At 38.7% G+C, this 27,990-nt stretch overlaps 1 protein-coding gene across 5 annotated transcripts in view; it reads right to left on the bottom strand.

Moving 5' to 3' along the window:
- Nucleotides 1–27,990, bottom strand: part of MBP (myelin basic protein) — a 202,302-nt gene that overhangs the window by 8,998 nt on the left and 165,314 nt on the right. For 3 of the 5 annotated variants that reach the window (XM_075585511.1, XM_075585507.1, XM_075585508.1), the window contains 4 exons: nucleotides 16,207–16,640; nucleotides 3,432–3,581; nucleotides 2,766–2,801; nucleotides 2,096–2,125 (listed from right to left, as the gene is read on the bottom strand). In XM_075585511.1, coding sequence (XP_075441626.1) covers nucleotides 2,096–2,125; nucleotides 2,766–2,801; nucleotides 3,432–3,581; nucleotides 16,207–16,640 — 650 coding nt within the window. The remainder of the gene's footprint in view (nucleotides 1–2,095; nucleotides 2,126–2,765; nucleotides 2,802–3,431; nucleotides 3,582–16,206; nucleotides 16,641–27,990) is intronic. The other 2 variants (XM_075585509.1, XM_075585510.1) reach the window with 2 other exon arrangements.

The raw sequence follows: 27,990 nt of genomic DNA on the forward strand, positions 1-27,990 counted from the left end.
CTTGTTGGATCTGGGCCAATGAAAGGTGTTCATATATAACCTAAATCAAATGACATGTGTTTGTCCTTAAATAAGCATGTAGCACAATACTTCCACACAATGGAAATGTTAGGCACTTAACCCTTTTGTGGGAAGGACCAGGCATATTACGTATTAAGCCCCAATAACATAGGACCATTGTGGTCAAGATTGGATGAAATTATTTTAAACACAACCATTGCAAGAATTGTAAATTAGGTAATGCAAAAAAATATTAACACATATTAGCGTGCTTCCCAGGGAGCAGAATAAATGTATGGGTGAAACAACAAAACCTATCATTTAGTGTTCTTGACAGTTGTATTCATGTTGCACACATTTCTTTCCTAAGTGGCCAAAAGAAGTGGTAAAAATGACCCGACAATAAGTGCCACTCAGTATTATTATTCTTTATGTTTATATTGTACTCCTTTGTAATGTTGTAATTTGGAAAATGAAAGGGAATAAACAGTCAGCACAGGGTTAAGTGCTACAGATATAAACGTAAACAATGGGAGAAGGGAGTTTATGCCCCAGAGATAGTACAATCAAGGCGTGATGGGGCACAAACAGATGCAATCGGATGACAGGAGACGGGTGCACCCAGCACTCTCTATGGGGCTTATGCATCAAGTGCCAGTATAGTTATCTCACCCGTTCGGGTGTTAACATGGACTTTAATGGGAGTTAACGCTGGAACGGTGTGATAACCCGTAATGGCGTTTGAAGCATGTGCCTCTATCTATCAAGGCAAAGATGATACAATTCCGGGGGAAAAGAATTCTACCAGATATTTAAAACAAATCCTATTGATATCAGTGGGACTTTTTTCAGTGTTAAATAAGATGCCGATTTTGCCTTGATACAGTACATATACCCCATAGTGTTACAGTGCGTGTGCGCGTACAAAGAGGCGCTCAAATTATTGCATTTAGGAGGATGAGACAAATAAAATAGGGCGTGGAGTATTTGAAGAGAATAATTAGTAAAGAATTAAGTAACGTTTGTCGATTTGTTACTGAAATATTACTAATTACTTCATTAAGTACATGGATCTTAATTGTGAGATGAACAATGAGAGTGGGTGTTTGGCTAATGGTTGGAAAGGGAGTTTCAGAGGTAAGCATGGGAAAATGCCCATGAATGTGACTGTACCAGAGACAGCTTGATTAAGAACGAGGGATGCTTTGGCAGAGTGGGTATGGATATAGAAAGTCAGATGTGACATTATATTTTAGCATTTTGGATGGGATCCTTGTGTATTGTTTGGCAGTGATAAAGCCGCACAAATCCATGAAATGTTATTTAGCATGAAATGAAAACAATCCCGCAGGGAATTGCAAAATATGTTATTTGACATTTTGCTAGGAAACCAAGTCTGCATTTTAGTCTGGTCTTGAATGGGTGTTCTCAGGGGCACATTATCCACATATGCATCAAATCTGCTCAAACTTATTTCTACTTCATTTATTTTGTTCACTTTCAATCAGCATGTGAAGCAAATATACAGCAAGGTAAGAAACAAACAGTCTGTGAAATCATTACCCTTTTATCACATACAAAGGAAAAAATACAGAATTCAATAAAATGTATATACTGTAAGATAGTAATTTGCAGAGCAAACTGTTCAGGATAAAGAAAAACAGGAGTAAAGCAGCTGAGTCTTCTGGGAGCATTAGCCAAAATAAGTAGCTTTGCCATGCGATCGTTAACCCCTTTAGCACTGGAAAAGCCTCACGTGCATTTTAAACCAAGGTCTATCTCCAACACTAATTGGGTTTGATCTACAGTGATTGTGATAAAGCAGAATGGTTTTAATCACAGTAAGTCTGGAAAGCAACTGCATGGGAGCACCTAAAGCAATAAAATGACATGTGCAAGCAAAATTACGGCGTGCAAGAAAAAGAATCAGGAGAAAGTGAAACAAAAGGAAGAAATAAAAAGAAAACGGGTTTTATAAACAGGAAATGCCATGTAGGCAGCAGCAGCAGCAGCAGCTCAGAAGGGTTTAACAGAGTTTTGATCTAGAGTCTAGACGACCAAAGTGGCTGTGAATGAAAATGCATTCATCACCTACCCAGCTAAATCTGGCGAGGGATAATCCTCTCTGCACATGGAAAAGACAGAAACAGTGACAGAATGATCACCATGTACACAAACTACCATAAACAGACATGATTTCCATTTTTAACTCAGATAGGCCTCTTCCCCGTACCACTCTCTGAATATGCAGTTTATTCTGGATACCAAAGCAAGAGTTTATGTTCGAAACTTAGCTTTATTAACCATGCACATGTTGCAATATTACCCAATACTGCGTATGATCATGTTTCCAACATTAGATGCTTCATCTGTCAGAAAGCCAAACAGTGGAGACATTAAATGAGTGAGTCTGATGGTAACGCTGCTTTGCAATACAGTAGTTACCTTCCAACCCCTGCCTATTCACATCATATCCTTCTAATAATAAAGATTTTAAAGTCAATATTGATGGTGTGTTAGAAGGCAGCATGGACAAGCAATCACATCAAGAAACAAAGGACACTTGGCAAGGGTCTATATACTGGGACTATATTGTCTAATAGTATTCCTAGAGAATTTTGGATCGGAAGCAAGAAGAGATAGTCGCCATTATTAAATCAACGCTTCTTTACCATTGGCGCTTATATTGTCATCACTCTGAGAGCATACAGTATAAAAACAACGGTTTAGGAACATGCATGAAATTAGCCTAATGTGGCATTTACCTTTGGTTGAGCTGGGGGTGGTGTCCTGGGTGACACCTGAAAGAAAGTGGAAAGGTTGCATGCAATAAGAAATAAATCATTTTTATAAGACACAAGTAGGGTTGCTAGGTGGCTTCTCCAAACATACTGGACACAATGGTAAAAGGTGCGACACGCTCTAGACACCCACAGACACCCCTCTCACTTCTCTCCGCTCCGTGCTGTTTCCTCTTCTCCTTGACCCCACCCCCAGGCTCCTCACACCTCCTCCTGATTGGCTGCATTACCCAGCAGCAGCCAATCAGGATGGAGGTAGCTGCCCAGCCCCCTAGCAATAGCCCTGCTTGTGGGAAAACCTGCAGCCCCCCCAAGCCGGTCAAGTCACTATGTCCAGAGAGGTAATACCAGACACATACATGTCCAGTATTACCTCTCATTTTTTACTGGACAGTGTCCAAATACAGGACAGTCGAGTTCAATATCGGACACCTGGCAACCCTAGACACAAGTGGGTTGCAGGGTGTTTCTTAGTAGAGAACCGCTTAGTAAATATGCCCGTGTCTGGAATCCTGTTGACATGTCTTTGAGAGGTTTTACAATAGAAAGTACTTCTTTGAACTGTTTGGGGAATTTCTCATTTGTGAAGTCCCCATATTACAAAATGTTTGTTTCCATGAGAACACTTACTATGTTCTTGAAGAAGTGGACAACAGGGTTGTCATCCACAAGCCTGCCATGAGCATCCACAAGCCTGCCATGAGCATCCACATGCCTTCCATGGTGAGAAGACTTCTGGGGAGATGAAGTGTAGTAGCTTCCTCTGGATGCACTCAGCACCTGAAATGAAGACTACGGTGAGGTTTTTGCATAAGGATAGTGCAGTGAAGGGGAAGTTAAGTTGTATCATTATGTTTGCCAATTTATGGAAAGGGCAAAATACATAATAAGTATGTCTCTCAATAAAAGAGAACTCATGGATGAGGGGCTGTCAATCATGCAGTTTAATTCGCTGCCCCATGCAAGCCATTGCTATTAATACAGTGCCTGGATTGCTTGTAGGCATGTGTTTCTATAATGAGGTAGTGTTGGGAATGATTATCAAAAACGTGTGAGTTTTGGTGTACAAGTGCAAGCAAGGTACTTGTGAGATTAATTTTTTTTTTTAAAGCACTACATTATATGTACCTTAAAACAAAAGCTTGTATAGTTTAACCAAGCATGGGATTTTTAATATGCATTATTCCTAAAAATCAACATGTCTTCCATTATACATCAAATTGTGGCATTTAATGATATGGAGTGGCATTCACGGTTTCTCAGGCAGAAGGTGTGTTCGAATATGGTTTGAAATAAACCGGGGATATTTCCATTCCAGGGGAACTAGCTTCTTCCCCATTATACCTAGAATTCAGCAACTAAAGTTTTAATGAAAAACTTTAGACAATTAATATCAGCTACAATTCAGAAGATTGAGATTCCATTTTCTTGAGCAGACAAGAAAATGCATATGTAGAAATATTCCATAAACCCCCCCAAACCTACCAGAGACTCTCACATCCACCACCAGTTTAAATTCTTTCAAATCTAAGGCTGTCTCACATTTTAATCTGGTCTGTAACTGTTTCATACGCCCATAATATATATTTTCTTTAACTGTGCACACAATGTCTTGTATATAATGTATGCCCTGTTCATTTATGTAACTGTATTTGTAACCATGTATTATTTGTTTTACTCTGTGCCCAGGACATACTTGAAAACGAGAGGTAACTCTCAATGTATTACTTCCTGGTAAAATATTTTATAAATAAATAAAATAAATAAACAAATCTGCATTTCAGTGATTTCAGTCCAAGTTTATGACACTTGTCTACAATATAGAATCACTGTGCAACATTTCTGTTTATATTTGTAGATGGTGATATTTATGATAATTGTGATCATTACATTTTCCCTTGAAACCACAGCTGTTTATTTCATGAATGTTTGACATATCAGATCCCCAGTGCACGCTGCACTCTCTACATGCAAACATGTCAAACCATGATATTATTATTTACTCGACATGTGTTTTACATGCTGAAATTCATCAGTTCTTCACTTTTTTATATATGGTGGTATGTTTAGAAAGACAGATCACAACTGATTTGTTTTTGCATATCACACATTTGCCATAAGTGTAATATCATAGGGTATAGCATGCAGTGCATCAAACCTGGGATGGTTCATGAAACACACGCAGCTTACAGATGACTACACTCAAACGGCACAGCAAAGCATGTTCCACAATGCCGGCGAGTACAATAAAATCAGGGGCATTGTTATTTTATAACACTTTAGCTTCATCAGGACAAAGTAGACATCGTTACTGTGAACTGCTGAACAATGGGACCTCTGTCTGCAATCAAGTCTTCTTTACTGAGCAGTGAGGAATGAAAAATATCAGTATAACACGGCCAGTTATGCAATTTTACAAGCTCCAAAAAGGTACTTTAGGAATAAGCATCAATGTGTGAAGGTAGAAATGACATGTCTGTACATTGAAATACATCTTAGAACACAAGGGAAGGCCACATGCGTTATATTTAAGGGTGTGTAGTTTTTGTAGCTGCATAACATTGTCCAGTAGTCTGTCCAGTTGTAATCTGGCTAATGACAATTTAACAATGCTGCTGCTGCTGCATCGTGTACTCCGTCTATGTAGATCAAAGACCGAATGATTCAGTAATAAAAAAAAAAACATTTATTGCAGGCTCCACAGTATTTGTTACATTGAGTTTTGCTGTAATGTGAGGTCTAACGTTACAAAGTCAATACACTTACCTGATATTATTAAACTCATGTCAATTTAAACATTGTTTTTTTTTTTATATACATGCTGAGTTCTTTTGCTTAGCAACTCCAACATACATTGGTGAGTGGTACAGCAGCTTAACAGTTGCTCAGTCAACTAGTTTGAAATAAATTTGCTATGTTGCTAAATTACATTCCCATGAAAACACAGTAATGTGGATATGTATCCAATTAAATGTGCCATCAGTTACAACTGTTATGTTTGCATTTTAGAGTCCTGCACCCAATAAAGGGCACAGATTTGTGACATTTACATCACGGTCATATCACATTAACACCACAAAGGCTGCATTTATTGTGTGACAGATCTGTCCTTTGCACATGGCTGTAATGTCACCTTTTGTAATTGAGATGTGAGCTCCAGAGATAAAGAGCACACACTGCTTCAAAGAGGCCAGGGGCAGATATTAATAAGCATCATCTACTAGTTATAAGGTTGCACTGGCTGTTTGTCGATAGGAGATGCTACATATCTGATCTGAGCAATGAATAAAACTGTGCAAAGCTGATTTTCTTTGGTTAAAGTATATCTTTACAATGACCATTTTCTTTGGGGGAAAACTTTGACACTGAATGGAAAATACATCACAAACACCTTTTTTAAATTTAACTTAAACTTACTTGCCAATGATTGCTATTTTTTTGCAGAGACATGTAACAGGCTGCTTTCTGTATCCCCTGTGTTCATCTTTTCACGTACCTTTTTTGAAGCAAGCGTCACAATATATTATATGTATTAGTTAAACTACTTAAGCTCTTCATATTGGCTTTTAAAATTCCAAAATGAAAGAATAAGTCGGACTCGCTTCAGATGATGACTGAGTGCTTCTGGGTAATGTGGTTCTAGCACACTTGTATAAAAGTAAAATCAATACCTTAGTCATCCTAAAGCACATTTTCTTTATTAATCATACTTCAATTCAATGCAAATGAGAGCAAACTTCAGAGAGAAGCAGAGTGAACAACGTCAACATTTCATGGCTACATCTTGGCTCCACATCAGAACCAACTGATTTACCTTCAATGTCCCAATAAGTAAGTAGTTTGACCTGATAAAAGCCAAATCTGAGCCTGAAATGCTGACATTGTTAACTGTGATTTAGTTGACCGTTTTGCATAGCTAGTAACATGTGCCTCACTGTCTCGGAATATGTTCTGCACACATTTGTATTATAAAAAAATCAAAAACAAATACCAAACAGTACCTGCTATACTCATTTTTAATGCATTTATACTGTAACTTCCCAACACTTTCTCGGCTGAATTAAATCTATTTCTTCCCTGTCTCATCACACTGATTTACTGAATTAAATAATGCAGCTGCCCCATAGCACTTCCAGAAACTGATCTAAATCACTTACCATCATAGTTGGTGAGGATGTTTCTTCAAGGGCCCTGTCCTTCCTCTGGCATAATATCTGCCTCTCCCTTGTGTGTGCACCATTATAGCCACAGTAGTAGTTTGTAACCCATTTACTGCAGGCATCTTTAGTCACCTGGTTATGAGCAGTTTACTGTAGCTATTCTGAGGATCACCACAATTGCAGCCAAATACAGAGAAAATAAGTGTAGCCAATCCAATTGCTATCCTAGTTGGGCGGGTTTAGTGACGCCATAAGGCCTATTTTTTAAGAATTAACCATTACGAAGTCCTAAGAAAAAAAAGTCCAATATCAAGTCCACTAAATACTACTCAGTGAACGGAAGCAAAATATAAAACAATTAGTATGTACTGCTTTCAAATTTTAGATTTATGTTTTGTTCTTAGATTGGGTGTATTTATAAACACAATTTTCTTTCAAAATTATTTTGGCAGTACACCAAAAAACATGAACCATAAATCATTAGCGTTACATTTTATTAGCAGACTCTGAGATAAAATGTTTTATCAACAGTTATTAACATCTTTAAAAAAAAATGAACAGAAAACTTTTGATAAATAATAATAAAAAAGGAGATTTTTTTTTCTCCTTTGACAATACAAAACGTTAATTAAGAAGCTGTATTTCTCTGTAAATCTTAATTTTCCCAGAGTTTAATCTGTTGAGTTTCTAAGGATGTTTGCCCCTACAATGCTAAAAAAAACATTGTAATACATCCTTAAAAAAAACCCCAATTGAAATAGCAGATAAAACCCCTTACCAAGCATAGGAGTAAATTGCTAAGGAGGTATTGGTATGTTTTGGCTCTGGTGTTTTGGTTTTAAATAAAATTGTGTTTTGTTTGTATTGGGATTTTGCCAACATTTATTTTATTCTTGGATTTTTCCAAAACTATGGGGGGGAAAAAATCTATTTTTTTTTTGTGTAATAAACATTGCATGTTGTATGAAAAGAACGACCATTTTATAAAAAAATAAATAAATCTAATGATGGTCCTTTAATGGGTTTTTTATTCTGAAGTCCGACTCAGAGTTTGAATCGAATGTCGAATCCGGAAACTTCTTGACTAGAAATTAAAATCGAATGTCGAATCTGCAAATTTCAGATGTTGAACTCGGAAAAGTGGCCATCTTTAGTAGGTAATAATTGGTAATTATGAAGTGCAATTAGGAATCTGGTCACTACTCCTTCTGTTCCCAAGCACGTCACGACTGGAACAACCTACCAGAGACTCTCATAGTCACCACCAGGCTTTGTTCTTTCAAGACTAAAGCGGTCTCGCATTTAAATCTGGTCTGTAACAGTTACAAACGCCTATAAAATACATTATCTTTAACTGTTCATGAAATGTCTTTAAACATAATGTATAACCCTGTCCATTTAATGTAACCATTTATTTGTAACCATATACTGTTATCATAACTGTGCCCAGGGCATACTTAAAAACGAGAGGCTAGTCAACGTATTACTAATTGGTAAAACATTTTATAAATAATAAAAATTACAATTGGCAGGGATTAAGTCAATTAACAAAATGCCTCATCAATTCCTACATTACATTGGATACAATGTAGGAAGGATAATTTAGTATAACCACTAAGTGAGACAGATGAACATTATACAACATGCAGATTCATCACAAGAAAGACCTGTTGTGGGAGATTCAGTGGGCTACTGTACATACATTCCCCTTTGTGATCTTTGTTGGCAGGAGAAACACATCTACATGTACATACTGTATGTGACTGCAACTGTACCACAGAACAAATCTTGGACCAGAGGTGATGTAATTGCCAAACTAATACAAGCATAAACCTTTTGCTCTGTGTTGATTTACATTGGGGAGTAACAGTAGAATATGTATGAGACATCTCAAAGAGGATATGAATCTGATTGGCATATGAAATTCCACGTCTTGTAAAAGAGCTGTTGTAACATCTTGTAAACTATTATTTTACCCAAATTACTGACAAATATTGCCTAGAACAAATGTTGTGAGTGGTTACAAGTTCCCTGTTGGCTAATGAAATTCCAGGACAGTATTAATATTGGCTAAATTGATAGAGAAGATACTTTCCAAACGATAGTCAATGTAAAATTCTGTGTGTGCATTAAAAAGGTATCACAAAGAAATGTGGTGAAGCATTTTGTTCTATGTGATTAGATGGATGCAGCAGCTGTACATTATCTTGTTCCATATTAGGGACGGAAGTCATTCCTCTAGCAAAAAAATATGCTTAAGCTTCATGGGTTATTTGTGCACTATTCCTCAAAAACACTGTATATACAGTATAGCATCAATATAACAAAATATTAATGTACATTCAATGGGTATAACTCACCCAAATCCATGTGTATAAGAATGATAACGCTTTCATTGAAAGTTGAAAGGGTCCACAATGCACTAAAGAGGGCTATGTTTAAGGCCCTTTCAAAACTGTAGTGTCTTTATTGGGTATTTGAATGCAGACAAATTAAATTACAAGCACACAATATCACTTTGGGAAACAACAGAACAAGCAATACCTACCGAATTCTCTACAAGTGTTCAGAGTACCCAGGAACACATGGTCTACATGGATTTAAATGAAGAAATGTATCAAGTGATGCAAACTGGAACACTGCTCCAAAAACAGGAGCAGATTGTGTCATTGTGACGTCATTGTGCGCAAACTGGTTTTTTTTGCTGTATGTTTTAGAGCAAGTCGCACGATCTTGATACATAATCTTCCTAAGTACACTGACCACTGGCCACTGGCCACTGGCCACGTAGAATCACACATGATTGAACACTTTTTTAATATGGTAAAATATAATGCTAATTTTTTCTTCTTAAATACATGACATCGCAAGTTAATGTCCTTTGGGCAAAGTCTGGTGGTCAGTGGCATTGTCTACTAAATGCACTATACAAATGAATTTGCTTCCACATTCTCTGCACAGTGTACGAGAAAAAAGCAACCTCAAATGATCTTTTTACTTCAAAACATGTCCTTTTATAAAAAAAGATCACAAGATTCAATAAGCAGATTTGCCCACATTAAAGTGCATTACTGCTTAAAAATGTTGCCATTTCACTTGTTATCTGTTTTCAAATAGTTGATAGTTTCATATCTAATGGTATAATGCTGATTTAAAGGTCATTCTGCAAATCCCCTTAATCAGTCTGCACGTGTATTCCTGATTGGCGTCGGGACTTTGACTTATCTCAAGGTAATACTTATAGACAAATATAACTTTGCAGACTCATAGGCTGAAACGTAAGAAATCGTTCTCAGACATTTGATTCATGTGCTTGGTAAATTCCCTCTACCTTGGGTTAAGCTGCATTAGCATAAGAAAATGATTCTAATAAAACAAACAAAGCACAAACAATAATAAATACCAGTATTAATAATAATGATAAAGACTGACGCTAATATGCAATTAGTGCATGCATTCTTCGAGTTGAACAGTTTAATAAATGTTTATTAAAGGTAGTACATACAAAGCCGAGAATTAATACATAATCATGTTAACAAATCATACAATACACCAAATATCATATACATAAACAATTTGTTTTATACATAGCAAGGATGCAAAAGCAGTAGTTAACACAATGTTATTATCATTTAATTATATAATATTACATTAGCAGACTACTAAAGTAATAGTAAGCTCTTTCAATGTAGAAGGTTAAGCGGTAAGTGGTTTAAAAAGGGTGAAGACACAGTATTATATACAAAACTTGGTTGCAAAATGTATAGAATATATCTATAAATTCACTTGTTTGCCATATCTTAAAGGTTCTTTTTAGCAAAGACAGTGACCCCTAGCAGTTTGTAGAGAAATGTTTACATTCTAAGGTGAAAAATGCCTATTTCTAAATATAATGTTATTGACAAATTCAGCATCATTTAGAAGAAAGGACTCAACGTTTTCTGTGCAATAATACTCCGGTACCATTCTTTAGCTGGGCACACAAAACCTATCTAGCCTACCAAGAATTCAGCATCAAATTCCAAGAAGATGTTCAGAGGTTGAGACGGCTTGGAAAAATGTAAGACTTGATTTGGGGTATTATCCCAATCAGGCACTTGTGTATGCTATTTAATTAATATATTATAATATGCTTCCGCTTGTATGCATGAGTTAATTTTAAGTGCCCTGAGATCATACGGTGAATAGTGATTAAACGTGGAAGTAGGATGAGAATAAACATGGTTAGATTTCCTGAGTAAAGATCAAGTCTGTTTATTTCAGTAAAACTTCTGTATTGAAATCTGTTATTTGATGCATGTCTATGCCAGGCTGCTGTGGATTTATGTACAAGAAAGAAGCCACTATATATTGTTATACTATAAACCTTTAAAAACAAAACCAAGCCTGTCCATTGTACCGTGCCTTGCCATGTTACAGAACCGATGAACGCACATTCTTACATATTCCTGCAGTCTGAAACATATACGTGTGACTGTATTATACTGTATTTGGCAACACTTGTATTTAAAAAAAGTAACATTTTTGAAATATAACAGAAGAACAATATATTAAAACACAAACGTACAAGCTCGGACGTTTAAGAGTGGCATGGTAACCTATCCAGTACACGTGTCTGTCTAATAAAAACGTCAGACGCCAAAAATGTTTCATTTGCTAATTTTTGTATTTAAGACACATATTTTTACCATGTCAGTAGAGAAAACAAACATGAACAATTACACAAACAAGCAACTGTTACCCTGAAACAAAGGGGTGTTTTTTTTTTTTTAAACAAAGATGACTAAGAATAGTCCTCCACAAAACATTCTCGAATGATGCGAACAATGTCACCGCTTTGCTTGCAACAAAGGACAAGTGTTCTACTTGCATTCCATAACACAATGCTGTGTGTGGGTAGCCTGACCGTAGGCTTTTTTTCTTCTTGCCCCTATTGGTCCTCGTAACAAGTGGCAAACAGGGGCAAAAAGAGCAACCAAAATAACTTCCAGCTATTAATACATTTGATCTGTGCTGCAGAATTCATATTAAAATTGGACAAGAACAAACATTTACAGAATTTACAACAATACGAAAGGATGAGAATGTGTGAACCATGAGTTTACCTTATTTAATCTTTGTTTTGGCATTAACCATGTTTGTACCTTAAAAAGGCATTCAATTGGCACAAGTTAACTCTCGGGATGTGTAATAAGCACTCCTCACTAATTCACACACGGTAAATAAACATCAATAAGCAATATCTCCATGTTCCAAAATGTAGACACATGGACTCATCCGACTCAGAAACCCTACTCCTACCAGAAACAACCACCCAGTCTAACATACTATCAAAAACTACTGCTAACCTTAATACATTATGGTTGAGAAAAATGTGGCACTACTAGACTCACTGAATATAATTTCTCTATTTGGTTCTGTAGTTAACTTGAGAATGTTTAGCAGATAGACAGCTCATACTGTATATGCATGTACCCGTATGTCTTTTGTTTTAGTACCTATGTTTCCATGAAGTATAAACTGTCCTCTATTAACATGCATACTGTACACTAAAAGGTGGACACTCATAAATATAGTACCATATACCTTAGATATACATTTGCAAAACTAAGCTTTTCGGATACTGTGAATACAAATATAGGATAAAAGTATCTGTCGTCTAAATTTAGCATAGGTTGAATTTGATGGACGTCTGTCTTTTTCCAACCTAATCTACTTATGTAACTATGTATCTGAAAGGAAGTTGTGGCAATACATGTTTTACAGCTCTGTCCTACAGCAAACAGTTGCTCAGCACAGTGAACTAACTATACAATCCACTTTGTTCATTCATTTTCTGAAAATGTTAATATTAACTCGACTTCCATTATTCTTGTTGAATCCAATGTCTAGCAACACTACCAGTTCATGTTGCAATCAGCAGAATGATGAAAACAGCATGAAGGGATATATATATATATATATATATATATATATATATATATATATATATATAGATCTATAGATCTATATATATATATATATATATCCCTTCATGCTGTTTTCATCATTCTGCTGATTGCAACATGAACTGGTAGATATATATATATATAATATTCTGACCTGAGGAAGAGAGGAAAACTCTCGAAAGCTTGTCTTATTATATCAATTTAGTCTAAATAAAAAAAGTAGCAACTAACACCTAATACTGAAGTACATTATATATTTTTTTTTCATTGGCTTTCCTATGGGGTGCACTCAGCACTTTATTCCTACTTCTTATTCTGCAATTAATAATAACACTTAAAAATCTGCTTATCATTCATTGGCCACCGTCACTTCTAAATGTGCGGAGTAGTATTTGATACCTGTGAATACATTACTGTATATAGTGAGGGCTACACACTCTGCCTCAGTTTTTAGTGATAGAAATGCAGTCAGGGTGCATGGTGTGGTCCTACGTTAATTTTTAGTCGGCAATGCACTTTTTTTTACTTTTAGGTCACTGACACCACTAAATTTTGCTATACAAAAAAAAAGACATCAATGATTCTTTCATGTAAAGAGCCAAGACTTTTTTTTTTTACTTTGAGCATTTAAAGAGTATATTCACTAAAGTGTAATAGTCATTAATAATTGTTAAAGCCCATTGATGTGAATGGCCATTTACGACCAATGATGGCCATCACATCTTCGTTATCTTAAAACAAAACTCCAACAAATTGAAGCAAGAGCTAAACTATCCTTACTCTAAATCCTCATCACAGCATCACAGCAGAAAAATGACAAGCCATTGTAGATCAGGTAATAAGCTTCAGATGCAATGGCAAAACAAAAATGAACAAAATATTTCAATAGACAGAAAATGTTAACTATTAGATCACACAGAGAAGTGTTTTGCTGATGAAAACAGAGAACCCAGATAGTATTTCATGGTATGATATAAGTACTCAGGGATTAAGGGTGCGTTTAACTAAACAGTGCACATGTTTAGAGACACTGAGTTTTCTTTAAATTTTAAAGAAATGCAGTTCTTTTTTAGGGGATAATTGCATGAAGAGCCAAAAATACAATATTGCTGTTAAATATATGCCAAGACGGACATTTCTAAAAAACATCTATTGCCATCAAATATTTTGCATTGATCATGGCTGCTTAACCCATCTTGTACATCAATTAGCAGTTTGTTTTGTAGCAACATACAGAGAAACAGAAAACACTGAGCAACGTAAATATTTAAACAGTATATACTGTATATGGGATTTAATATCTAGATCTGTCACCCTTCTTTCCTTTGGTCGAAAAAAATGCACCATGGTCCGTGGCAGATTTAACCTGTCTAGCTAACTGATGCACTTCAGATGTAGGAAACGTTATCATTTTGTCTTTACATAAAATATTTACACAATCAAAATGATGCGAGAAATTTTTTTTATTTTACTGGGATCTAGATCCATAACCTCCCATGCTGTCCTCAGATTTAACAAGAGACTGCATCCAGCACCTCATAGTATAGCTCGCACCCCTGGATATTAAGGCTCAAATATGCCTAGCAGGATCTTGTCACAATAATGACTAAGTTGTCGTAATATTCAAGTTATCATCACTGACGTTAAATACTATACCTTCAGTGTATAAGTTCAAACAAGATCTGGTACCAATTGCAGACTTCAGAAGCTGCTAGGCATCTATTTATACTAGAATATACAGCAGCTTGTGAGAAGGAACATTAGTATGCAATGGGAAAGTAAACCATTTACAGTAGGAACATATTTAGTTAGCAGTGCTTAACCACAACAACCCCACTTAAATGGACCACAAGGTGTCTGGTGTTAGCACCGGTTAGTCAATATGTCAGAGGATTTGTGATTCATTTGAGTGCTACAAGGGTTTAGAATGGTTTCCTTTAAGTACCACAAAACATGACCTAAAAATGCGGGAGCAGAAACATTAGGTTTTCAGAAGCTGCCTATCGATTCCCTAACTAAACAGAGCTGCAGCCACATAGAGCAAAGGGTCTTTAAATAAGCCGGTTACTACTTTGTACACTTTCTGGTTAGTATGGCGGTTCAGTTCTACAGGAGGTGCCTTTATTTAATAAACTGTTTGAAATGTTATTGTAGGTTACATTTCTACGCTTATTTTGCCAAGGGATTTAGGCTTTCATCTTCCTATGAGGTGCATAAAATAACTATAAGATAAAATAATATAAGAGTATATTTAGCTGAAATAAATTCAATTAATGTATTCTATATAAAATACCATGCATGCTGGATTGTACCAGCAAAAATGACCAATGACATACTATAATGTTAAATGATTAGGTATACTAGACTGTAACAAATATAAACTTGTTTTTTTAAACTCTAAATTGACACAATATATTGAAGTAGATCACAATGGTATTCATTATAAAATAAACAGAGTTAATTTATATACAATAGCTAAACAATAAAGCTATGCAGCTTTCTGATGCAAATTGAGGCTGTAAGTGTACTGTGGTCACAATGTATTTCCAGCCGTGAGTTGTCAGGTGCTGTGATCTTTAAATCCCCAATGTACTATACTTCCAAAAAACATGCAACTATTTTGAATGAATCTGTTTACTTTGAAATACAGGATGATTGAACAAAAATGCTCCCTTTAAACATAGAATAAGATTTGGGCTGTCAGTTCTATTTATATAGATTTTATTTGTTGACATTCTTACATTAATATAGTTTGGGGTTTTTATTGTAATATGAGGAAAGCTGTCAAACACCTATGCTCATGGTATAAGGCACCGAACAATTATGGACAAGTAAACGAAATAGTCACCCAACACCTCGAGTGTACACATTAAACCATGTTCTATTTTTCATGGAATGAAGAAAGCCCATTGTCAATAAACCACATTCACAGCTAGGGGTTTGATGCTAGCGCCAGTCTAGGAGGATTGCTGCTAAAGCCACACCTGCTAAAAAAAATGCTTTACTTTACAAATTAGAATGGGAAAGAATACATATAAAACCAGCAGCACATTGCCAATAAGTCACTGTGACACAAAATTCAGAGCCTCATTCACTAAACAGCAATAGAGATATAGCATGTGGTAACACAACTGAAGGGAATGCCATTAGCGCTCTGTTTAGTGAATGAGGTACTAGGAATTAACAATTCAATGCCGGCTAAAACAACTCCATAGAAATAACCTTGTCAAACTTGCCCCACTAGTCCCCTTTTCTATTTTGCGGTTTCTATTTTGTTCCCTATTCCCCGGCGCTCACCTTTCCTGATCCCTTCCTAGGAACATCTCTTTCACCTCCAAAGAACTTGCCCAGTGAGTCAAGAAGACCCGAGTCTCTGTGCCTTGCGTGGGCTCCGTGGCCATGCCTAGAGTGGTCGGAGGTACTTGCTGATGCCATTTGTTTTGATCCGTGCCCGCGAGACAGTTTCTGTGATGCCATCAAATCCGAGTCTGAGTCTTGTGATGCTGTTCCACTGTCCTCAGGGATGGTTTGAAGCTCATCTGACTCAGAGGGCCGATCTTTGAAGGTGTTGTCCTCCCTTCCTGGTGCATCCCGGGAAAAGAGGCGGACCAAGTGGGGGCGAGTGTCAGCTGGGTTGGCATCCTTCCAAGCATTCTTGGGGTCTGCTGTGCTTGTGGAGTCAGTCACCACCGTGCCCTCAGAGGAGGTGCCATTGTTCTGGTTCACATCTGCTGAAAATAATAAGTGTGAGATGTGAATGCAGGGCTGTGAAAAGAAAACAATGATGCCTTCATCCTGTCCTTAGTTAGCCATTTCATGCAAAGCCCTCAGAGTATGTTCAATGCATTTTAAAAGTAACATTTAGCAGAGATACTAGGGAGAATCTGATGAGGGAATCATTGCTTTGGTAATTTACTTTGCCTTATTTTTCGGAGTACTACCTTCGCATACCCTCAGAAATTTATTTTGCAAAATTAGAAGATAAATATCTCTGCATAGCCATAGTATTTTATCGGTCTGTACATGTGTGGCTAAGACAAAATCACTCTACTTGTAATGAACACTTTTCTATTACTTGTAATGAACACTTTTCTATTAATTGTATTTTCAGTTGCAACATATCATAACTATAGCAGATTTATAAGTTGTATGCAAATTCTTATTCAAGGTGCCAAAAAAAATAATTACAATTAACTCAACATTTGCAATTCATATCCATGCCCACCTGGCTCTAAATCTAGCAGTTAAACCTCTTACTGTATGTACATTGTACTGTAGCTGGAGCGTAAGGTACATAAGTGTACCGTCTAAACAACACAATTAGCCCCAAACATTTGAGCATTTCTCCTTCCTAAATGCACGCTCTGCTGGGAACGTTAAAACGGCAGTACTTGCAGTGTTTTAACATTTGTTTGTTGACACAGTTGGGTTCTGGAAATCACTTTATTTTCATCAAATTAGTGGCACAAGGTAATTGCAGCAATAATAAGAACCAAAGTCAACAGACTCATTTTAAGCCGAGTTCTTAAGTATTCAAAGTCCGCAGGCATCAAGTGACAAGCAATTAAAATTAAAATCATACAGAAATCAAGTAGTCATGGGGACAACGTGCACATCAATGCTGTTCGTGAGAAGAATTAATTACAGTATTAAACAATCAAAGATAGAAACTGACAAGAAGTGCAATCTCTGTGGTATACTCGCCCGGCCCGTGTACACAGCGCACACGGACAGTCAACAAAACAGATCATTCTAGTCTCTTTGATGGCGTCTTGAAAATGAATGTGATGCTTACATATTAACATTTTGAAAGAAAGCTTCATGAGCCTTTCTGATGAACGAGATGTCATCCCTCCAAACATTTACTTTCATGTTAGTCTAATTTATTATAACAGAATGAGGTAGATGTATTATTGTCTTACCAATAAGCAGGCTTTACTTTCTTAAATGTTTAGTACAGTAGCTACAGGGGATTCTGAAGGGGAAATACTTGCGTTATCACCTGGGATAGAGGCGTTTTATAGTATTCGAAGGAGTAAACGCCTTTTGTGGTGCATGCACTTCGTTGTGGTGTTCTTGCAATACACTGAGAAATGAAGAGAAACCTACGAGTGGGACTCATGAACAAGTCACCGCTTGAAGAAATCTAAACATGCTTCTACTGTATTTTCATGTGGTAGTGGAGATATTCTTTGTAGGAGGTCATAACCTGGATTGTAATTAGTCTATTTATAAGGACCTTTGCAGCAAGGTACATATGGCCTTTAAAGCGTTTAATTTCTTACACATTATCCCTAGCATCTTTATTCTTCCACTAAGTGATGTATGACCAAGAAATGGGCGAAACAATGAATGTCTCCCACTTTATGGGTACTTGGGAGACTATAAATTCATTGTAAACTTGTGCAGACATGACCTCTTCTGGGAGAGATATAAATTGCACACACATTCCATTAACAATTCATAGAGAACACAAGAAATGACTTCTATTAACCCAAAGGATGCAGAGCGGACTGATGCCAGTCATTCTGCTCACACTGCAGACAGCCTATCTGAAACATCTAAACTGTTGGAAAACACATTTCTTTGGTAATGAGTACAATAATCTTAAATTCTATTGGCATTAGATTTAATTTCAGGGACGGCAATAAAATGTCCCTTCAAAGTCAAATTACTCATTTATTTAACTGATGGTGTTTGCAGGAACATTACAAATAGTGTAGTTCCCCAGACATACAGTAGTTATTGTATTCAATAAGAACATCCACAGGAGCCAAGAGCTCACCGCTGGGCCGAAGCGCAGTCTTGGTGGTTAGGGACTCTTATTAGAAAATCTAGATATTTAGATTTTTACCAGCCATTGTAAAATATACTATGAATATTTGACATTAAAACCCATAACATTCATTCTAGTAGAATGGACAAAACAGGCATTGTATTGTTTAAATGCATTAGCAAACACCAGAGCTTCTTGCATACTAATACATGTATAACAGTCTTCCTTTGTTTGTTATAAATATTCTTTGTTTTATCTGATGCAGCTATTTTTGTCACAAACGCAGCTTTTTATCGCTTTAAAGACCAAAGCAGTCACAAACTGCAAGTCTTTTTCAGCCACTTATTTCTAATGGGCTTGGGTAGGTAACAGATAACCCACTACAAGGAGTGCATTGGTGATCTGATATACTGTACAGTATAACATGTGCACATTGTAAAACATGCACAAGGGTGAATTGTGCAAACTGGGTGGTTCACTAAAAAGAAATATCCATGTAATGTTTAGGTTTGAGATACATGTGTGTAGGGTTGCCAGGTGTCCAGTATTGAACCAGACTGTCCTGTATTTAGACACTGACCAGTAAAAAAATAGAGGTAATACTGGACATGTATGTGTCCGGTATTACCTCTCTGGACATATGGACCTGATCGGCTTGGGGGACTGTGGGATTTCACTGAGCAGGAGAGAGTAGGGCTGTTGCTAGGTGGCTCGGCAGCTTCCTCTATCCTGATTGGCAGCATTACCCAGCAGCCAATCAGGAGGAGGTGTCAGGAGCCTGGGTGTGGGGCCAAGGAGAGCTAGAAACAGCATGGAGGAGCAGAGATGTGTGCGCATGCCTCACACCTTTCACCATTGTGTCCAGTATTTTTGGAGAAGCCACCTAGCAACCCTACATCTGTGGTAGGGAAATTATGTACAGCAGTGGTTTCCAACTCCTGTCTTCAAGAACCCCCAAAAGGTCAGCCTTTAAAGATATCCCTGCTTCAGCAGAGGTGGCTCAATCAGTGGCTCTGTCCTTGTGCCTGAACCACCTGGGCTGAAGCAGGGATATCCTTAAAGCCTGAACTGTTGGGGTATCTTGAAGACTGGAATTGGGAACCGCTGATGGAAAGCATTTATGAGAATGTAACATTTTTAAACTTCTGTACTTCAAAGAAAAATCCTGGATTTTTCAACCACAAACACGGGAATTTTATCTGTTTGATCTCAAAATGCTCTTGTGTGCACAGGCAACTTCTGTGCTTTTGCATAGAGCTTCAAGAGACATGAATGAAACAGGGAAAGCATCACGACAAGATAGGACATATAGCACGTTATAAGAAAATGATCTTAGTGCTGATCCTACTTTAATATGAACAACTGTGACATGTTGAGGGTATGATGTTAGGAGTGTTGTCTGTAATATGTACAGTCTCCGTGCTATTGTAAAAAATGAAATACAAATGACGCAAGAAAATGTTAGTGCTTTATGTTTAAAGGTGGGATGCTTTGCACTACTGGTTCTGACTGTGGGTGAAACAGCAATGTGTATGAGCAGTACACAAATTGAACTTGGTTTAATACATTTTCAAGGCTTGAAAGCTTATTGGAAGGCAGTGTCACAAAATCCCTGATAAAACGTTACTGTAAGTCAGGATTATTTCTAATTATATGATACTTATCGTCTACATTACAACCGTACACTTTTATCTCATTTGGGTGCTTGGATTTGTATACAATGTCAGATGTATTATGTGCTGCAATGTTGCCATTGTAATTAATCTTACCCAAAATGTTTAGACTGCTTATTAGAATATATTTGGTGGTGAGTTCAGGTTCCCATCACTTTGTTTTGAGACTGTAGAGCTCAAAGATGGAAATTAAGATTTTGTTTTTAGCATATTGGCAATTTATGCCTGGATTTGATATTGTGGCTGTATTGCATCATTTCAATAAACCACCATCTGTTAGAAATCGGAGTCCTCATCTCGTCTTTTCCAACAAATTGTAATAAGTTTTATTTCCGCTAATGCAAGAGATTACCCGGTAGAGAGGGGAGACTTTTTTTCACTATAGAGACATTAAAGACATCTGAAAAGCTCTATAGCTGAATATTAATGAGCTCAGGATATGAAACACAATTCTGCTTTAAATGTCTTTTGATAGTTGTAAATCAGCATAATGACACTAGCTCTTTTTCATCAGGAGGAAAACGGTCAGGATCTCATTTTAATTATGTACTTAAAACAATTTCATTTTGAAAGATCCAAAGTTTCAGTGCAAAACATACGATAGCTTTTTTTCAGGGTACTTTTTTGTGCAATTTGTCATTTGATATATTAGATTGTAATATAAATTGTCCTTCTCTTAACTCAATGAGGGTCAAATCCTTAGACTGTGAATGGAAACTCCCATTCTCTTGAATAGAAGTTTCTGTGCAATAGTGCACCGATCGCACTTTTGACTAAGATTGTCCAGGGAGATACCACTGGTCTCTTTATGTGGGAATGGGCCAGAAGACGAGCTGAAATAGCCCGAAAACATTTGCCCCCCTGTGCCACGCTGGTTGGTGGATTTTCTGGTGCTTATTGACTTTGTACAAATATTTCAATTGAATAAGCACTTGTCTAATGCTGTTTTTGTGCCACATGTACGGTTCTTGATTTTTTGCACTTTCATGATATGCCTGAGCAATTTTCTTGCTGAGTTTAGCAACTAATTGTGCGCTACACATGTATTAGACCAGGGGAGTGCAAACTTTTACTGCTGCGCCCCCCTGTCTTGGCTGCTATGAGATCACGCCCCTCCTCTTACCTTGCCGGTGTATCAAATGATGCTCCGGGGCAACGTGACCCGCGACGTCATTTGACGCCTGTGACGCCACGTCACATGACCCTGCGGCATCATTAAATGCTGTGTTGCCACGGAGACGCGTCACACGGGTCTGAATCACGGTAAGTTTTCTTGTTGCAGGGGCTTCACGCGATCCCCCGGCATTTCATTTAAATGCCTTGGGGAACAGCGCAGGACCTCTGCAACAGTCCGCGCCCTCCCAGACAAATCTCGCACCCCCCAGTTTGTGCACCGCTGCATTAGACTACTTTTTTTTTTAAATTACATAGTGCTTTTCATGTACTTTATTTTGTGTATATCAGGTCGCTTTGAAGTCTAAATTAGATTTACTCTTATTCTGTCTATTCTAGAATATCTATCCAGGTAGATTGATTAGCATTTTCTTAGACTATTAGTATAGAAGTACCTTTGTCATTGTGTGACTATACTTTCACGTTGCATCAATTGATTATCTTTACATGCTTCATATCACAATATGTCATGTCAAAACAATTTCTAAGGATTTGGGGCTCCACCAGTCCACTGTCAAACAGATCTTCAAATGGAGAAAATTCCAGACCAGTGTCACTCTACCCAGGAGCGGTCGTCCTACCAAAATCTCTCCAAGAACAAACCAGCAAATTATCCAGAAAGTCACAAAGAACCCAAGAGCAACATCCAAGGATCTTCAGGCCGCTCTCGCCTTGGCTAATGTGAGTGTTCATGACTCAACTATCAGGACTCAACTATCAGAAACCACTGCTCTCTAAAAAGAACATTGCTGCCCATCTGAAGTTCACTAAAGAGCACATAGATGATCCAGAAGACTTCTGGAACAATGTTCTCTGGGCAGACGAGTCAAAGGTAGAACTTTTTGGCCTCAATGAGAAACGTCATGTTTGGCAAAAACCAAACACTGTGTTCGAACAAAAGAACCTGATCCCAATCGTCAGTCATGGTGGTAGGAGTGTGATGGTTTGGGGCTGCTTTGCTGCCTTACGAAGTGGATGGCTTGCCATAAATTGGCACAACCATAAATTCTGACACAACCATAAATTCTGTATTGTATCAGAAAATTCTAGAGGAGAATGTCAGGCCATCCATCCACGAGCTGAAGCGAAAGTGGGTCATGCAGCAAGACAATGATCATAAAACATACAAGTAGATATACAAAAGAATGGCTGCAGAAGAAGGAATTCCATATTTTAGAATGTCATAATCAAAGTCCGGACCTAAACCCCATCAAAATGTTGTGGTAGGGCCTGAAGCGAGCTGTTCATGCAAGGAAGCCCTCAAATGTCACTTATTTGAAGCAGTTCTGTAAAGATGAATGGGCCAAAATTCCTCAAAACTGATGTGAGAGACTGACCAGGAAACATTTAGTTGAAGTCATTGCTGCTCAAAGGGGTGACACAAGTTACAGAATCGAAAGTTTCACATACTTTTTCAAACATGCATGTTGAACGTTAAATCATTTGGGGATAAATAAATGTTGGAAAAGTATCATGTTTTTGCATCATTTATTTGATCAGGTTATTTTGTATCTATTATTAGGACTTCGATTAAGATCTAATAACATTTTAGGTTTGAAATATAGAAAATATGGGAAAATCCTAATTTATTTATAAAATGTTTTACTAGGAAGTAATACATTGAGATTTACTTCTCGTTTTCAAGTATGTCCTGGGCATAGAGTTAAGATGACCAGTAATGCGCCTAGACTCAAGTGATGACCAATCTAGTTGTTTGAGCATTTCACAGTGATGTGTGTTGTAGTTGCATTGGAGAACAAAATGGCATATTGAATTGTACAGGGTATTAAGTTTGCTAAGGTGGGTTTTGGGTGCCAAGCGGTATACTATGTCCCCATAGTCGATAATTGGCATTAGCATCTGCTGTGCGATATGCTTTCTGACCAGCAGACTAAGGCTGAGGCCATAGAGGGGTGAGCAGTTCGGAGACGTGCAGACGCTGAGGCTCGCCTGCTGAAATCTGCGCGATTTCATGCCCATGCAGGCGAGCCAGCGGGCGCGATCGGAGGCGGGGGGAGACTGAGGGAGGCGGGGCAGTGACGTCGCTGGGCCAATCGCCCGCGACGCACCGACGTCAACGGCGCTGACGTCATAGCGCCGTGATGTTGACGCTGCTCCGCGCTGATTGGATGTTTTCAGCCGACAGCGCTCTGAAAAACAGCTTGGCTGTCGGCTGAAAAATTCAGCGCCTCTGCACGCCTGCGGACGCTCGCGTGAGCCCCCTCTCAAGGCATCCTCATTGAGGATGCAGGGGCTCCGTGCGGAGCGTCCGCACGGCTCAGCGTGGCCTGTCCTTCTATGCACTCGGCCTTAGGGAGGATTTGTTCCTGTATAGTACACCTAGTTTTGCATAGGTTTTGGATGTCAGGGTATCAATGTGCATCCCAAATGTTAAATGGGAGTAAGACCATATACCCAAGTATTTAAAACTAGTAACAGGAGATAAGGTGGTGTTAGCGTTGCTTCTGATCTGGAGCTCAGTCATTGGAGCTTTAAAAATGTAGCCTTGGTCCCAAATACCATTGTTACAGTCTTGTCAGTGTTTAAAAACAGTTTGTTTTGGGAAATCCAATTTTCAAGTCTCAAAAAGTCAGATTGAAGTATGTGTTCAAGGTCGGAGAGGATAGGGCTGTGTGCATATAAGATTGTGTCACCCACATACATGTGTATTGAAGCTCCATTACAAGCTGTAGGAAGATCATTGATGAACATTAAGAAGAGTAAGGGCACCAGAACAGAGCCTTGCGGGACACCACAGGTGATATCCAAGGGGTTGGAGTTAGAGCCTGAGATAGACACAGTTAACTAAAAGACCGTTTTTCATGAGCAGATAAGCACTGAGGTATTGCACTATATGTTGACTCATTTTGTATGATGCGCTGGCCTTTCTGTTTTTGTTTGTATATCTGCGTCATATGACGCAGTGCGAGGTAAGGTGGGGGCGACGCTCTGAGAAGAGCAGGCAGGGGGGGCGCCGCAAATAAAGTTTGCACGCCCCTGGTATACAGTATAATGCCCCATCTTTATGCTTGTTCACGGTCCTTTCTTAATATAATAACACATTATGCTTTTCTACAGCTTAAGAAACCTAGATATGAAACCATCGAAAATCATATTTACGTAATAAGTACACGTAATTACTTCAGACACTCAGTCTGAGCTTATACCATCTGCAGTGCTTTCACATTAATGTCATTTTGTCTTTTACAGACAGAGCAGCAGCACACAGATCTGAAAGTAGAAAAAGATCTCTTGCATCTCTCCATCACACTGTGCTCTTTAGCCAAGTTATTACCAGTGACAGCTCTGGCTGCATAAGCTGCATGTAGATCAGCGACTGGTGATTGCCTTCATTTTTCATTCCAGATGTTTTGTGCTTTCCTTTCCAATTTGTTCAGCACAAAGGGCATAGGAGATCTCTGACTAAGGAATCCAGGATTTCAAAGGCAGGCAAAGAAAACCGCTTTGTGTAATAACCCTGCATATTTAACATATCAAAAGGTGACTAAAATAATGAAATCAACAAGTTACTTTGTGGTTTCCCTCTGTGTACTGCATCTCGCCGTGGTACAACTGCCACTTTTTGTGATGTTATTTATATCACTGCCTGTGAGGGGAACATTATTTCAGCGGGAAGGTGGTGTTTAAAAAGGTGTGATTTTATATAACATTTTCATCTAAAGCAGTAATGTAGCTCTTTTGTGCTAATTTTGTTCACTCTTTCCACATTATGACTCAAAAGTGCACTTTCCAAGTTCTATGACAAATTAACTACATGGCACCTAGCTATGAATACTAATTAATACTGCTTTCATCTAGTATCTATATATATAAAACTGAAAGTGTTGTTTGTGATTTGATTGGTCCGTAGACAATTTGACAATTTGATTGGTCCGTCGGCCCCCCCGCCCTCCCATGGCTCTCATTGGCCGATGTGTCTCGCCCCCCCCCCCTCCGGCTCTCATTGGCGCGCTAACCAAGGGCTCTCCAAGCCCCGGCACGCTGCTACTGCCGCCTGAGGTGAGGAAATGCTCCCTGGTGGTGGCGGCGGCTGATGCTCCGTTTTTGCCCCCCCACCTTCCGGCTTTCATTCGCCCGCCTCTGCCTTTCACCCAACCGCCGCCTCACACCCCTGCGCCCCACAGCCGCCGCCCGCACTCAACAGACACCCACCAGCCTCTCACCCACCCGCCACACTCGACACACCCCCTCCGCCTCTCACCCACCCGACACACTCGATAGACACCTGCCGCCTCCCGCCCCTACGCACCGACATCACTGACCAGCCGCCGCACCCACTCACCACCCACCAAACTCACACCCCCATGCACTCACACCCCTATGCACCGACCAGCTGCCGCCTGCACTCACCAGACACCCGCAACCTCACACCTTAGCGGGACCCCCACCCACAGCCAGCACTCACTACCCACCCGCCACCTCACACCCGCTCACACCCTAGCAGGACACACACCTCACATTTTTACATCACTTATGTCACCAAAATATACATTGTACTGTGGTGTGTTTACAATAAACCATTTTAAAACAACATCGTATTAGATTTTCTTCCATGTTTCTTTTCAACATTATTACACAACCTTTCCACCAAATAGTCATCCTACTGTTCCCCTATTTATAAATAATACTACATATTACGGATTTACATCCCAGGCAACGCCGGGTATATCAGCTAGTAACCTATAAAAGGTTGCACATTTTGCAGCCTACAGTGTGTGTATGTACCTCAGGGACACAATAAACAGAAATCTCTGTAAGAAATCCCCCTCCCCCGGAAAGCTCCAGCAACATTCGGAGTTTAGGACTAGCCACTTGTGCTCAAGTACCTACAGTGCTGAAACAACAAACCAAAAAAAAAAAAGACAGTCTTGATCCTTCTCACTGTGCCATGCTAGTCACCAAGCCTGCATACAAAGATGAAAAACAAATATCGCTTCATTATTATGGCTCTGGCTTTGTAGTGTTTTAACCCAATCATTTTACATCTTAATTTCCTTGGGCACCATAAGAACTATATTCATGACACCTGAGATCCTTATAGACAAAATTGCTTATTTATTTCAGAAATATGCACGTGGAGTCCGCCAATACTTGAGAAACACAACTCAACGTATGCTTGCTACTAGTAAAGAGAACTTGATCGAAGAGTAGCATATTGTTACTGATACAAATGTGACGCGGTACAAAGTTCCATGTGTGGCATTTGGAGAGGGTGGAGCACGTCCCAAGTGCGGCCATGATCACGGCCAAACGCGATCATGGACCAGAAAACAGGGAATTTCCCAAAAGCATTAACACAGCAGGGGTCCCTGCTTCTGAATGGGATTCCAGCCGCGTTAATACTATCGGGCGCCACCAGTCTGTAAGAGCTGTGCAGAGAGATGAGAGAAGCGCTCCCTCTCTCTGTGTCACCCTGCACAGCTCTTACAGCAGATCTCATTGTTAGTTTTATTTTTTACTACATAAGATTGAAACAGGGGGGCTCCGGAGCTGAACCACATTAATATAAGGTCCGGGGAACCCCTGCTTCCTAATATACAGACCGTATGGGCTGCTGGTATCTGGGGCTGTTTAAATGTCCCGGTTACGTGGGCCGTGACGCAGGAGATTTAAACTTGCAGGGGGTCCCTGGACCTTAAATGAATGCGGATGACCCCTTGCTTCAATACTGCGTACTAAAAATAATAATAAAAATAGTGAGATCGGCTGTAAGAGCTGTGCCGGGAGACACAGAGAGAGGGACTGCTTCTCTCTGATCTGAGACTGATGGTGTCCCGGTAGGAATAACGCCAGGGGGAGGGGGGGTTCCATTCAGAGGCGGGGACCCCCGCTGCGTCAATCCATTCAGAGCAGCCAGTGTACTGGGCTTTTGGGCATGGGGGATCTGTGTTCATCAGTAGTTTCCTCATGCCCAAAACAAACTTAGCTAGCACTGCATCTGAATGCCACCATTTTAGACTGTATATATTAGGTGTCTCCAAAGACATCATATAGTTAACATATGAACCAAAAACAAATATTCATGCTTGATTTTCCCCATAAACCAGCAGATCCACACAGGATCTTAAAGTCCCAAACATCAGAATAACACTGCTTGAATAAATATATATATAGTAAATAACTAATGGTCTACCAATGAAGCAATCAAATCATTAAAGACTAAACAGAAAAAGCTTTTAGTGGAAAAGCAGAACATTCCAAACGTGAACAACACACACAAGTAAATACACACTAATGATGCAGATAAAAACATAAACAAAATCCACAAGGAGAAAGTACTGTAGCTACGTTAACCACAGAATTAATCATTCTAAATATATAAATTGGAGAAAAATAGATAACATGTATACTTATGCTGACCTGCAGTGCAAATAAATAAAGTAACAGCAACCTATAGAGCAGACCCTGCTCTCCAACCAAGGGGGAGAGCTGGGACAT

Source organism: Ascaphus truei, chromosome 2 (assembly GCF_040206685.1).
Source record: "Ascaphus truei isolate aAscTru1 chromosome 2, aAscTru1.hap1, whole genome shotgun sequence".
In the NCBI taxonomy this organism is placed as follows: domain Eukaryota; kingdom Metazoa; phylum Chordata; class Amphibia; order Anura; family Ascaphidae; genus Ascaphus; species Ascaphus truei.